This window comes from Sphaerulina musiva (genome assembly GCF_000320565.1).
Source record: "Sphaerulina musiva SO2202 unplaced genomic scaffold SEPMUscaffold_2, whole genome shotgun sequence".
In the NCBI taxonomy this organism is placed as follows: Eukaryota; Fungi; Ascomycota; class Dothideomycetes; order Mycosphaerellales; family Mycosphaerellaceae; genus Sphaerulina; species Sphaerulina musiva.
The window spans coordinates 3,511,238-3,525,259 of record NW_016017384.1 but is presented as its reverse complement, the minus strand read 5'-3'; the positions used below and the strand labels follow the sequence as shown (position 1 = coordinate 3,525,259).

At 53.1% G+C, this 14,022-nt stretch overlaps 7 protein-coding genes across 7 annotated transcripts; 4 read left to right on the top strand and 3 right to left on the bottom strand.

Moving 5' to 3' along the window:
- Positions 1-426: 426 nt before the first annotated feature.
- On the bottom strand, positions 427-1,377 carry SEPMUDRAFT_131692 (uncharacterized protein). Its single transcript, XM_016902443.1, has 2 exons — positions 1,262-1,377; positions 427-1,172 (listed from the first exon to the last, which is right to left on the bottom strand). Exon 2 carries the CDS (start codon positions 1,170-1,172, stop codon positions 546-548), a length of 627 nt encoding a protein of 208 aa, XP_016764285.1. The 5' UTR covers positions 1,262-1,377; the 3' UTR covers positions 427-545.
- A 361-nt stretch (positions 1,378-1,738) lies between these two features.
- Positions 1,739-3,893, top strand: SEPMUDRAFT_124242 (Pyr_redox_2-domain-containing protein). Its single transcript, XM_016901900.1, has 2 exons — positions 1,739-3,516; positions 3,584-3,893. Exons 1-2 carry the CDS (start codon positions 1,966-1,968, stop codon positions 3,701-3,703), a joined length of 1,671 nt encoding a protein of 556 aa, XP_016764284.1. The 5' UTR covers positions 1,739-1,965; the 3' UTR covers positions 3,704-3,893.
- Positions 3,894-4,030: 137 nt separating this feature from the next.
- On the top strand, positions 4,031-6,702 carry SEPMUDRAFT_139770 (MFS_1-domain-containing protein; the record flags this gene model as incomplete). Its single annotated transcript, XM_016902913.1, has 4 exons — positions 4,031-4,068; positions 4,692-4,742; positions 4,852-6,242; positions 6,428-6,702. 4 exons carry the CDS (start codon positions 4,031-4,033, stop codon positions 6,700-6,702), a joined length of 1,755 nt encoding a protein of 584 aa, XP_016764283.1.
- Positions 6,300-8,253, bottom strand: SEPMUDRAFT_147801 (uncharacterized protein). Its single transcript, XM_016904533.1, has 4 exons — positions 8,053-8,253; positions 7,867-7,978; positions 7,502-7,766; positions 6,300-7,398 (listed from the first exon to the last, which is right to left on the bottom strand). Exons 1-4 carry the CDS (start codon positions 8,224-8,226, stop codon positions 7,233-7,235), a joined length of 717 nt encoding a protein of 238 aa, XP_016764282.1. The 5' UTR covers positions 8,227-8,253; the 3' UTR covers positions 6,300-7,232.
- Positions 8,254-8,491: 238 nt separating this feature from the next.
- Positions 8,492-9,937, top strand: SEPMUDRAFT_124240 (uncharacterized protein; the record flags this gene model as incomplete). Its single annotated transcript, XM_016901899.1, has 2 exons — positions 8,492-9,151; positions 9,247-9,937. One exon carries the CDS (start codon positions 8,492-8,494, stop codon positions 8,756-8,758), a length of 267 nt encoding a protein of 88 aa, XP_016764281.1. The 3' UTR covers positions 8,759-9,151; positions 9,247-9,937.
- A 289-nt stretch (positions 9,938-10,226) lies between these two features.
- On the top strand, positions 10,227-13,574 carry SEPMUDRAFT_147799 (TBCC-domain-containing protein). The gene is made up of 2 exons (XM_016904532.1): positions 10,227-10,552; positions 10,614-13,574. Exons 1-2 carry the CDS (start codon positions 10,423-10,425, stop codon positions 11,657-11,659), a joined length of 1,176 nt encoding a protein of 391 aa, XP_016764279.1. The 5' UTR covers positions 10,227-10,422; the 3' UTR covers positions 11,660-13,574.
- Positions 11,751-13,219, bottom strand: SEPMUDRAFT_36529 (uncharacterized protein; the record flags this gene model as incomplete). The annotated part of the gene is made up of 5 exons (XM_016908641.1): positions 11,751-12,034; positions 12,110-12,411; positions 12,491-12,659; positions 12,803-12,902; positions 13,046-13,219. The coding sequence occupies 5 exons, from the start codon at positions 13,217-13,219 to the stop codon at positions 11,751-11,753; spliced, it is 1,029 nt and encodes a 342-aa protein (XP_016764280.1).
- Positions 13,575-14,022: the final 448 nt, after the last annotated feature.

The window sequence follows — 14,022 nt, the reverse complement described above, 5'->3', positions numbered from 1 at the left end:
GTGGCTGATGACGAGCTGCGATATGGCCGAGAAGCTCAACAACTCCGAATAGAAGTGACGTTAGCTTTGCGAGACGAAGTGCTGAAACTCAGGCGGCAATTCGGTCTCCCCGACGAAGATCCGAAGAGGAGTCTCGCAGACTGTTATCGCGAGGAAGGCGAATTGGGCCGAGACGGGTTTGGTGATATACATGGAGTCAAGAAACTGCACGATGGCAGTACTACCAAAGAGGAGTAGCAGCAGCACTGCTATAAATCTGCTAATAGCTGTACGATAGATTACCGGCCTTCCCATAACAGTTCAAGATTGCCACTGTCCCAGAATAATGCAGCTCGGGGACCACCAGTAGCCCCTACGCAACAAGATCGCTTCTACCATCCATCAATCCATCAATCCATCAATCCATCAATCCATCAATCCATCAATCCATCAATCCATCAATCCATCAATCCATCAATCCATCAATCCATCAATCCATCAATCCATCACAACCCAGCTAGAAGCTCCCAAATTCCAATCATCTCATCCCCCACCACTGCAACATTCTAATGTGACACCAGCGTCTGACATTGTCGGTACATGAAGTTCCTCGTCCGCTTCAACAGGTTCTTCCCTTTGTAGTTGATACACTCAACCTTCGCTTTCGTCGTTGAATCGGGAAGCTGATGCGTTCGACGGCGCTCCATCACAACGGTGAGCCCAGCCGAAGGAGGTGGTCGGCTCGTTCCAGTGGCATGACACACGTACAGATCTGCGGGACGAGGTCGCGGTTGAGGTCGAGGTCTGATTCCGTGCGCCGGTGGGGCAGGTGGAAGTGGTGCTGCTGTCGGGAGGAACAAGTCTTCCGGCTTTGGCTCACGTCGTGCAGGACGCGGCCGTATGTGGTGGACAGGTCCTGGTTCTGGACGGCGCTGGGCAGCGGACGTTGGGACACTCGTAGTCATGGCACTGCGAGTCTGCATCATTCGAGGTTCCTGGCCACGCACTTGCAATGGATCCGGGCAGAGACCCGGAATCAGACACGAAGGAAGATCGGCAGGATAGCCATAGGTGTGTCTGCGAAACGCACTGGCTGGCTGGTATGAGCCGCCCATGGGGCTCGAAGGAGTTGGTATCATGGAGGCTCGGTTAAGTCTCTGGTAGGCGCATGCGCCGTCGCCGGGAGTCGACATCTTTGCTTGATGGTCGGTCGTGTGGAACTTGAGTTAGAAACTTGCTGATACAGTAAACGGGGTTGCGACTGTTGACTATAAGTACTTACTCCCAAAAGGATCAACCTTGAGTGGAGTGGTGTGTTGGGCGGAGAGGCGGCAGTGAAGAGCTCGATACTGTCAGTATATGTGATTTGCGAAGCACATTTCACGAGGGCAGACAATGGCAGACAATGGTATACAACAGCAGACAATGGCATTGTGTCTTTGTTGTTGTTCGTGTTGTCCCCTTCAACGACATAAAGACCATGTACCTTGAACAATGAATTGGCGACGCACGACACGACTAACCACAAAGGGGTGTACTCGGCAACAGCTCCGGCGGACCATTGCACGTCCTCTGATTGGACACAGCTGGGCCGGGATGTCATCATCGTGAGCACCAGGTGAGCATCAAACATTGAACCTGAGGCCGGGACAGCGGGAGAATCATGACGAGTCCATTGGAAAGTGACTGAGGTGGTCGACATGGATCTTGTACAGTATACCGACCGATAAGCTCGATTACACACCTGCTCAGCTCACATCAGAACACACCCCCATCATCCACCCTCTCACCTGTTCCTCTCCATTCTCTCACGGACTGCTTGCGAGTTACATGTTCTCGACACGCACCTCCAGCTTTGTCCCACCATTGAGAAGATTGTTTGCCTCTCCCTCACACCACCACCTCCACCACCACCAACACTCCTTCGTCACCACCTTCACCACTACAATCACCACCACCACCACCACCACCACCACCAGAAGAAGCATGGCTACACAATTCAAGCTCAAGGGCTTGACCAGCATCGACCTGAAGAATGGTCAGACACAGGAAGTCGAAGTGGAAGGCGTGCAGGCGAGCGAGGACAAGCTGGCCACGGTGCTGTTGGCAAAGGTCAAGGACGAAGTGCACGCCCTCTCCCCCAAGTGTACCCATTACGGTGCTCCTCTGGCCAAGGGTGTCTTGACGGCTGATGGCCGTCTGACGTGTCCGTGGCATGGTGCGTGTTTCAACGTGAAGACGGGTGACATTGAAGATGCTCCCGCCCCAGACCCACTGCACAAGTTTGAGATTGTGCAACAGGATGGCGCCGTCTACATCAAGGGTAATGAGGCCGACATCAAGTCCGCGAGGAGAACGGCCAACATCAAATGCAAGGCTCAAGGCCCAGACAAGGTGGTGATTGTCGGGCGAGGAAGCGGTGCGATGGGTGCCATTGAAGAGCTGAGATCTGGTGGCTACAAGGGTCATATCACATCTATTTCAAACGAGGACCATCCGCCAATTGACCGGACCAAACTTTCCAAGGCTCTGATGGACACTGCAGACAAGGTGCAGTGGCGATCACCGGAATTCTACAAGGAGGGAGACGTCGAATTCGTTCAGGACACCGTCACTTCGATCGACTTCAAGAACAAACAGGTCAAGGGAAACAACAGCACGACGGAATACACCAAGCTCATCCTTGCATCTGGTGGTACCCCCAACCAGCTCCCTCTGCCGGGTTTGAAGGGAGACTTGAAGAATGTCTTTTTGCTGCGCACCCTCAAAGACGTGCAGGGCATTCTCGGCGCCGCAGGCCAGGATGGCGGCAAGAAGGTTGTGGTGATCGGCAGTTCATTCATTGGCATGGAGGTCGGGAACGCACTTGCGGGCAAGAAGCACCATGTGTCTATTGTCGGCATGGAGAGCGAGCCGACGGAGGCGGTCTTCGGATCCAAAGTCGGCAATATCTTCCGCAAGCTGCTGGAAAAGAACGGGGTCAAATTCTACATGAATGCTCAAGTCGAGAAGGGAACAGAGTCGAGCTCGAAGAGTGGCTCCATCGGGAGTGTTCAGCTCAAGGATGGCACCACATTAGAAGCCGATCTGGTCATTGAGGGTGTCGGCGTGAAGCCATCCACAAAATATCTCCAGGATGGCGACATCAAGCTCGAAAAGGACGGCTCCGTGGCTGTCGACTCCAGCTTCGCGGTGAAAGGCCTCAAGGATGTGTGGGCCATTGGCGACATTGCAACCTACCCGTACAACGGACCTGGTGGCGATGGCAAACCTGTGCGAATTGAGCACTGGAACGTGGCGCAAAACATGGGTCGCAGCGTGGCCAACTCCATCAACAACCCTGGTGCGAAGCCCAAGCCATTCATCCCCGTGTTCTGGTCTGCTCTCGGTGCGCAACTAAGGTACTGCGGGCACACTGCAAATGGTTACGATGATGTGATTGTGCAGGGCAACACCGATGTGAGCGAGGGAAAGCAAAGCTTCGTGGCCTACTACACCAAGGGTGAGAACGTTGTTGCCGTGGCTAGCATGATGAAGGTAAGTGGCACACTTTACATGTACGCGTAACTCGCACGTCTCATACTGACCCACCGCTTCTTTCCAGGATCCATACATGACACAAAGTGGGGAGTTGATGCGAAGAGGCAAAATGCCGAGCAAGAGCGAGATCACCAAGGGCGTCGACATTATGGAAATCAGTGTGCCGGCCGAGGTGAAGATGTAACGAGGTTAGATGATACTATGAAGTGATGCACGAATAACAACCAGATCGAACTTGAATCAGCCAGCAACAATCTTGCCAGCTATATTAACACGCAGAGAGGATGATGGTCCGTTGGATAAGAAATAAAACACATCCGGAAATTACACCTTATTTGCATGTGGTCATTTACTTTGATGACTCAGGATCGGAGCTGCTTTTGACATACATATTAGACTCGGCGATCTGATCGCACTCACAGCATCTGAGCCTCACGCCACGCTTGACTATAACTGTCAGGTATACAGGTATTGGCAACAGGTATACAAGTGCCCGGTAGGAGGTACATGTATGTACATATGTACTGACCAGGAACAGGGGAAAACGACGTCCCGGGGACTTTGCACCATCATCGGATCATCCCACATGTGTTTTATCTTCTCCTCAGTGCTTGCACGTGGACGTGGGTCATTGGGTCCCTGGTCGAATCAGATACATGTACCTGGTAGAAGACAGATACCTTGCTCGGACATCTATCTTCCCGACTACGAATCTACGATCGGATAATCTGATTACTCCAGTAATGTAGTCTCCCGAGATCGATTCTCTTTTTACGCACAATACTCGCCAAGGTATTCATACATACATACACTATCAAGAAGGGGGCCAACTTGAATGTCTTCTACGAGCTAGATTTCTAGACATGAGACATGTCTAGCAGTACCACCAGCATTCCTCCCGAGAAGACTACTGCTGCTACTACGACTACTACTACTACGACGACTACTACTGGTAATGACACTCATCATCCCTCGTCCTCGGATGACACTACCACAATCGAGACCAAAAGTCCAAAAAAGCCGCTAGGTGATGACTCGCCCTCTGACGAAAGTCCCTTGGAAATCGAAAATGCACAAAAGCAGGTGGATGAGAACTCGGCCTCTGATGGAAGGGCCGTGGAAGAAAAGAACGAATCTACCAGTCACCAGGATGATCAACGAAATCATGGCAGACCGGCGTGCTTCAAATCCACTGCACAAGAGATTCTTTTTGTGCTTTGCGCGTGAGTATTCTCGGGAATTCCTACCTACCTACCTACCTACTACTATACATATATCATCAATCCATCCCTAACTCCAAAACTAATCTCATTTCGACTGACTACGCCACAGCACAATGGCAATTGCCATGTCTTCCCTCCTCACCGGCTCCATCACGGTGACATCGTCCCTCATCGGCGGGGATCTCGGCGCCAGCACAGCAGAAATCACCTGGCTTACCGCCTCGACCTCCCTCAGCGCAGGAGCCTTCTTACTCCTCTTCGGGAAACTCTCCGACCTCATCCTCGGCCGTCGAACGCTCTTCCTCGCCTCCCTCTTCCTCTTCTCCATAGTAGCTCTCGCCGCGGGATTTGCCAAACAAGCCATTACGCTGGATGTGCTCACGGGAGTGCTGGGATTGTTCAATGCGAGTGGCGTGCCGGCTGCACAGGGACTGCTGAGTCTCTCGTATCCGGCCCATGCGACGAAGCGGAGAAATTATGCGTTTGCGTGCTTCTCCGCCGGGAATCCTATGGGGTTTGCGTTGGGCGCTTTTCTCGGTGGTGGCGCTGCCGAGCTGTTTGACTGGAGAGCCGGGTTTTGGTTGATGGCTATCATCTTCTTTGCTTTCGCCGTGATTGGTGCAGCGACGATTCCGCAGGATTCGGCTCCCAAGGAGCCGCTGAATAAGGAGACGTTGAAGCGACTGGATCTTGTGGGAGTTTTCTGCGTCGTCTTTGGTATCGGCATGTTCAGCGCGTCCTTGAGTCTGGGCGACACGGCACCGCAAGGCTGGAGGACGGGCTATGTTCTCGCACTGCTGATTGTGGGGGCGTTGCTCCTGCTCGCTTTCGTCCTCTGGGACATGTGGATCGGCGACGAATATGCGCTCGTGCCGATGAGCATCTGGAAAGATCGCAACTTCACCGTCGCGCTATCAATCCTTTCTCTAGGCTTCTTGGCCTTCGCTCCCGGAACATTCTTCTATGCTCTCTACTTGCAGAATGTGAAGCACTCTTCCCCAATCATCGTCGCCGCGTACCTCATTCCCATGTTCATCGTCGGACTGATCGCGAATGCGGTTGCCGGACTGATCTTGCACCGAGTCTCCAATACGATCCTGATGTGGCTCAGTACCGCCTGTTATACCATTGCATTTCTACTGCTGGCCCTCAATCGTCAGACCACCAGCTACTGGGCATTGGCATTCCCCGCGCAAATGCTCATTGTGATTGCGGCAGATCTCCAATTCAATGTGTGCAATATGCTGGTCATGACGAGTCTACCCACATCGCACCAGAGTGTCGCCGGGGGAATATTTCAGACTGCTGTGCGTCTGACCGCAGTCATTGGATTCGGGATTGCTACGGCCGTGTTCAATGCAGTCAAGGCAAGTCCCAGCTTGTCCGGATTCTGGGATACTGCCACGCAGCCTTATGCGGCCGTCTTCTGGATCTGCATGGCTTTCTCGGCATTGAGCATGTGTCTCGTTCCTTTCTTGACACTCGGTACGCAGGGCGGTGGTGAGTCCAAGCAGCATAGTAGTAGTCAGCCGGAGGTTTAGGCTAAGGCTATGAATGATCGAGTGCAACACTGTTTTACGATAAGGAAGTGTGGTGACTTTCGCTCGATGGGCAAAGTACGCCAGAGTCATTGCCAGCTTGTGCCAAGGGTTGTCCCAGAATAAGGTAGGTATAAATGTGTGCAGAAAGACTTCGTACACTATTTTGGAAGCCCGATGAAAGCAAGGTCCAAGTGCAGCGACAGTCAATGGCTCAGGTGCGAGCCCTCGATATCGGTACCAATACCATAGCGCGAGCCCCAGATACCTGCATGTTTGAATGCTCCATGCCAGCCTGCAACTTGATGAACTCACATCGAGACGGTAATAATCAATCCTTTGATCCGACCGCCATGCCGATCCATCGTCTATCTAGTCACGCACTTCCACTGAGTTACACGCGGCCTGGAATGGTGGAATAGTTGGCCGAGAAGTGGAAGGCGATCTGGAAAAAATTTCGAGGTCGCAAGGGGGTATGACTGTCTTGCTAAATGACAGAGTTCACCTGCACCTCCATTTTCGCAACGTCTCTCCATTCATGGCGTGTTCGACAACCTTGCTGATCTTCCAATAGCCTTCTGAAGCATCACCACGTCCTGCATGCCCGCCTGGAACGCCTTCGACCCTCGCGCTGTGGTCTCTACGAGTCGTGGTTTATCGCTCCGGCCGTAATCTTATAAGAAGGACGTGTTGGCTTGCAAATGGAGCTGATCTATGGAATCAGCTGGTCACTTTGCTCCCTTGTTGACCCCTCCTCTAGATCAACTGCCTATTGCTGCTCAGCAGGGATCACTCTCATGTTGGCATCAGAGTGTGTCGATGGTTCGGGAGACTCGACACTTGCGATCACGTTATGTTCGGGATCGGTGACAGAATCGTCCTCCAGTGGGGACCGCGCGGAGTGTGCTTCTGTCTCTACCGTATCTTTTCCGTGTCTCGAGCTCGCAGGTCCCTACCCAGCAGCATTCTTGACACGAGTGTCCAGCGAGAAGCGATTGGGAACTATGAAGTCCAGTGAACCCTCCGTAGTGGATCGGAAGGCCGCTAACTCCTTCACGGCCTGTTCACATAGTGAAGCGTTGGCAGGATCTCCTACTTTGACATATGCCTCTATCATCCTGAAACGTGAGGTCAGCGAATATCTCTAGGAATGAGGACTTGGTTTGATGTGTGTGGCTCGAAGCTTGTGTCCACAACCGGTTCGAGGCAAGGGAGACCTACCATGAGCCGCTCGCATCTATCAGCTTGTGATGTGACGGAGTCGGTGGTGGAAGATCTGTGGGATCCTCGGTCAAGTCACTCTGCAGGCTGCCGTGGAGTCGAAGCACTCTGATGACCACGTTGTTATTGACAAAGAAGTAGCCGGACTGAAGGTATTGACGTTTCAGCTTATAGGCAGGAGACTTCAGACGCGCCAGATCAACCTCGGTGGCAGAATGTTCCATCACCGAACGCGAGATGTGGGCAGTGAGGCCGGGCTCAGGGACTACGAGATGTCAGCATCTCTGGCGTGACATGAATTAGGTGCTGATGATCTGACTAAGTTGCGTGCGCTCGTTTTCGAGGCTATGGATAGAGAGACATACCTGCTTCGGCTCTAAATGCCCAAGGTTGGATGTTCACAGCACTGTCATTTTGAACATCGTAGTCGCGTACAAGTTTATGATAGCTCAGCGGCTGGGCCACGGTCGGCTTCGTCTGGGGAGTATTAGCTATTATTTCCACTCGTCTCCTTTTCTGTTTTCTTCCGCCATCGAGATTCATGCACACACTTTCTTCGAAGCGGCCGTATCCGGAGCCGTTAATTGTGCATATATGACGACCTGCTGGGTGAAGGCTGTGGGTTGATTTCCGGTGATGCCCGCTAAAATGCCCAAAACTTGCTCCCTTCGGGCATGAGGAATCTGGGAGAACAGCAGGTATTCCCTGATGGCTCCGCCCGACATGTTTGAGAGTTGAATGATGTCTTGTTGGTAGAGGATATCGCCGAGCCGGTGGCGGTGTTGGCGATGCTGTTGTACTCGACTACTCGTGGGAAGGAGAGTGTGAAGGGACAGTTGATTCCATGTGGAGCCGGGACTTCGGCCTAAGGCATTCCAATTGCTCCATTGACCCTACCTGATGTTTCCGAGGTGTCTGAACTGCTCCCTCGTTCACTACGAGATCACTCATCTCTTGAGGTCTTGGACCTACGCGACAACCGATATCAGCATGATGGCGGACGGCGCGCGTACTGGAAATCCGGTCTGGATCACCAAGGAGGAGCAGGAGGAGAAAGAGGAGGAGGAGGAGGACCAAAGGATTGGCAGATACGACACATACGATATGCAGACAAGAGCATCAAGAGTAGGGAATAAGCATGGCATGAATGAAGCTTCTCCGACTACAGGCGCGATGTCACCACAACGAAGTGATGCGACGTCCGACTCTGCATCCTATTCGCTATCGACGATGAGGAAGACATCGTTAATCCAGTAATGGACTTCTCCAGCTCTCTCACGTCCCTTTACGCTCCTGGTCTTACGCTCGTGATCCAGTTGACGCTGCAGAACATCATGTCACCAGCGACATGACAGGTGACCGGGGCGTTGCTAGCATGGGCATCTGAGTCGAATCATACCCATACAGGCTCCAACGAGCGAGCTTCCATCGGGATCATGAGCTTCGCGGCCTCCTCTACTGGCAGACTCAGCATATATGGTCCAATTCCTGATGCTGCCACGCGCGATGCGATGGTCAAGGGTATATCCAACGCTTGTTCCAGATCAGAGCCGTTGCCAATAGCCGAAGTGAGGAGCCCTGCCTCAAGGAGTCGAAGCTAATCATCGACTCCAGCTGCTTCTCACGCGAAGATGCTTCATGGTGCTTCAGGCAAGTGAACAACGCGTCTTGCGCACGCTTCCCCTCCTTTGTAGTGTTATCCAGTCGTTCCACATTGTCACTCACTGTACAAATGTCTCACGCAGTAACGAGCTCGGCACTTCTGCTCCATTCCCAAGCACAAGGTACAAAAGATTTCTGTTTTTGTTCTCCTAACGGTTAGGTACCTGCTCGACCCGATCACGCACGAGTCATAGCAAGCAAGCAAGCAGCGATGATCTCACGAAGACATTCACATTGCACGGACCTCGAGGCTTTCCCGCGCCGACGTTTACGGGACAGACAAGCAATTATAGAACTATCTCCCAGGTGTCGCCACGCCACCCTGAAGGCTCAAGATGCCATTGTTGTTCCAAGCATCCGCATCACTCCACCGTCGCCAGCTGGAGAGGCTTCTCTGTTGCCAAGCAATATGCGTGGCCAATGCATCAATCGACATCTACTGCATCCACCTCATGCTCTCCGCCCCCGCCGCCATTGCTCGCACCGCATCTGGATCAGGCACGTGGATGGTATGCGTGTTCTTGCTGCCTGCAGGTGGAGAGACAGGCGCAACGCAATCAGTGGGAAGGCGGGAAAGCAGGAGCCAGGGCACAGTACGAGGAGCAGAATCTTGGAGGCTCTGCGTCTTGGTGGGATGACGGTGAGATAGGTGATTGATGGGTACCTAGCTCTTCCTGCTGTGTACCAAATGACGGGAAATGCTACACTCCCTTGATGCTGCGGGACGAGAGGGGAGCTCTAGCTAGACATATCACAGGTGCCCAGTTAATATGATACTTGACCTTGCCCTCTGTCTCACATCAACACCTACCTTATGCATTGTGCGTGCTGTCCTCAGGTCGGCCGTCTGTTTCCCCACACACACATACAGTATACATGAGGTGTACACGAGTGACGCGAGTGCCAAGCCGATCAAAGTGGAGTCTGAGAAGGTCGACCGGATCGGGTGAGTCCTGCGGACCGGACCGCTCTGCAGATGCGGGGCTGCAGCACACGCGACAGTCCATGGACCCTCCGACCGACACGCTCGCTTCTCCAACCTGGTCCAACTACCACGCCAGCAGTCATCATCGTCATCATCATCGTCTCCGCGAAGTGATGATCAGGGTCGTAGCACATGATGAGCTGTTCGAGAACATGAAGCCCAGCACCGCCAGCTGACATCTGACCCGGCTTGACGTCTCCACGATCAACTCCTTCCTCTCCGCAAGCAGTGCCAGAATACACAACAGGCGGAGGTGGCTGCAAAATACCGAAAAATGCAAACAACCGACGACACTATGGCGTCCTCAGAGCAGAAGAGCACTAGTACCGATGGCCGCGCCGCGCCAGCCGTGCAGCTCTCTCCAAGCGAGAAATTCTTCCGATACTTTCAACTTGAAGTGACAGGTTCGCATGCCTCAGCAGCAGGCCATATTGTGATTGCCCAGCCTGACTGACACTGCCGAAGATCTCCAAGAGCAAATGGCTCGTATCAGCAAACACAGCCTGACCGGGGGCGAACGATCGGATGCCATCGACCACTGTCTCTCCGGCATCGCGAGATTGTCAAGCGAAGTGCAAGACGCATCTTCGTATGTACCTGCCTACGACCAGAGAACATATGGCGAGGCAATCAAGGCGCTCAATCACAAGCTACAGGAAGTCCGACAGTCGCACGCCCCAAAGCCAAAGTTCTCATTCAAGTCCAAGTCAGGAGCCTTCTTCACTGCTGGAAAGAACGCATCTGCGATCAGTGTGAATGATGCTGCTGAGCTTGCCCACCAGGAACAGCTGAAAGCCCCACCGCATCTTCACGACGTATCGAGCGGCTCCAGCATGCCTACAACGCCAGTGGGCTCAAGCACACCTGCACATGAATCAGCTGTGGAAGGAGCCGCGGCCATGGACGGATTTCCCCCAGCCACAGGCATTTACTCACAATCAAAATCACTAGACGTCTCGGACCACAAGGGTATGCATGTCGTGTTACCCACTACAGCTTCGCACGCCATATCCTCTGGAACGGTCTCGAATATTCGTCAGTGCGTGGTGGACCTATCTCAAGCCACAGCGGACAAACCATTGGCAGCCCTCTACCTCAAGAATATCGCTTCCTCGCTGATCATTTGCGGCCATGTCTCGGGAGCAATCATGATGCACAACATCACAGACTCTGTCATCCTCGTCGCCACACGCCAATTCCGCATGCACGACTCCACGAATTGCAATGTCTATCTTTTGGCGACAGGTCGACCCATCATCGAGAATTGTGATGCCATATGCTTTGCTCCTCTTCCACAGGCGTACATGTTGGAGAGCGACAAGCAGGTGGATAACAAGTGGAGTGATGTGGACGACTTCAAATGGCTGAGAGGTGAACAGAGTCCGCACTGGAGCATGCTGGCCCCTGAAAAGAGGGTTGTCGAGCAGGTCTGGAGGGATATTGCGCTTGATGGTCCCAAAACAAGTGTGCAAAACGCACTCGACGCAGTCAATATCCCAATCCAGGAATGACGTGCCTTTGGAGTAAATGTGCATCTGTGGATGTGAATGAAGACCCGTGGGCCGTGGTTGTGAAAGACTGCTTTTTTCATTGAGAGCTGAATCATGCCAGGGACTCCAATTTGGACATTGCAAGCTTCTGCGGCGACCTTTCTCCCATCTCCTCCATCACACTCGAGGGATACTTGGAGATGGATTGCCCGTCCATCGCAGCAAGGTCTTTCTTCGACGAGGGAGGCTGCGAAAAAGACAAAGCATGAGGTGCAGCACCCGGACTTCCACTAAAACCCACGGCAAGATCTCCAAACGCATGTGGCCCACTGCCATGTTGTGACACGGATTGTATCGGTCTTGTGATCCAGTGCAGGGCACAGGCTGATATGAAGACTACACGCACACAAGAATGAGGGGTCAACAATGTAGATTTCGGAGCTTGGGGAAGATGTTTGGGAAGATTCTTACCACTCGCCTTACAGACCAGGCAACACAGCCAGGCCGGTCCCTGTCCCACCCAGACGGCTACCGAAATACTGGAGGCAATGTTCGCCAGCGAAGAGACGGCGCTTCCAATGCACGTTCGGACGATCAATTGTCGCAGAGGCTGCACCAGTCCTTTGATGTTCCGATGCACGGTGAAGAGTGGCCATAGGAATCTGATGGTGAAGTAGACTTGCGCGGATACTTCCAATGACAATAACGCTATAGTCGCTGGTAGTCGGATGCCGATGACACAGAGGTCGTGGCCCTTGTCTATGGTGTATCGGCTATAGAAGGATGGTTTGACTCAGCATACATGCACGTGCGCGACGTCAGTCTTGGGGGAGAAAGGTCTGGAGCACGAACAAGAAGATGGTAGCAGCGGTGAAGGCTGTATATGGAAGCATGATCAAGATGATGCCGAGGATATATTGCGTCGAACGATAGCGCGGTTTGGTGGTCCAGGATATCACGTAGATTCGCTCGATCAGGAAGAGGAACTCGGATCCTTTGGCGAACTTGTGCAGTACGATGCCTAGTAGTAGAATATCCTCAATCAGCGTACATGTTGCGATTGGGGTTTATACTTTCCCCTCTTCGTCCCCCTACCAGATGATGTTCCGCTGTCAGGGTGGTGGGGGGAGGGGGGAGAGAGGCAAGGAAAAAGAAGAAACTGACAAACCATCAAGGTGGCATCACACAGTGTCCGTGTCACTGGTGCGCGGATATGTAACAGCATGGTGACTGCGACGATGAAGGCGAGGGAGGAAATGTAACACTGTGGGCTCTCATTATTATGACTGACGTGATTGCAGCACCGACTTCTTCTTTCATCTTCTCCTTCTTCTCTCCACCATGGTAAAAAGAAAAATCAAAAACAAAAAGGACAAGTGAGAAAAAAAAAACCAAAAGTCATCCTACCGCAAAGCACGATACACTCGCCACGGAGAGATGTTTCGCTTGGGTGTCTTGATAGCGTTGCCAGATGAAGACGACAATGGCCGGAATGGCCACGAGGGACAATGTGATGGATGTCGCATCACCTCCGACGACGAAGACTCCTCGGGAGGAATTGGTGTCGCTGATGACTGCCATGGGGCGGCGGCGACGGCGGTGTCGAACAGGGCGGGCGGCGGGTGGTGGCCACGATGACGGGTGTCTCCTTTGATTACAGAATGACGTGCTTTCTCGCTCCTTGGGAGACGGTTACTGCATTGACGACGGGAGATGAAGAGGGTTCGGAGGGTGGTGTGGTGGGATGAGGTGACATGTACTGATGTACTCGGCCCAGGTAGATATCAGAGGGGGACTCCCGATGATGATGAGGAGGAGGAGGAGGAAGCCACCATCATCAGCCTTCAGGTATGGCCCAGGCTCAGGCCCATGATGCCGAGGCGGCTGGTCGATTGTATTTATATGGTGCATCATGCATGTAGCCATGTACTACTGTAATGGAACTGGGTACTATGTAACATACACCCTGTGAGACATAAGATACATGTACCTTCCATTCCTTACCTACGGTACTTGCCTCCATGTACCTGACAGACCTGCCATCAGGGAAGGAGAGGTCAGGTATGGAGGGGAGGTAGTGGGGGCACTGGGGGCACTGGGGGCACTGGGGGCACTGGGGATCACATCGTCTCGTAAATTCGCTTCGGGTGATAAGAAAGTTGAATGGACAGGGCTGATGAGGGAGGCGCGACTGGCCATCGTCGATGAAACTCAGCCATTCATGAGGCAAGACCTGTCATCTCGGCAGATATGGCCCACGGGGGAAAGTGCTGATAGACTTTTGGTGCCTGCGTGCCTTCCCTGGCTGCAATCGAGGAAGGGGGAAGGGACGATGGCAATTGCGGTCCATCCGGGAGTAGCCTCGACGGGCCGTACCGCTCGGC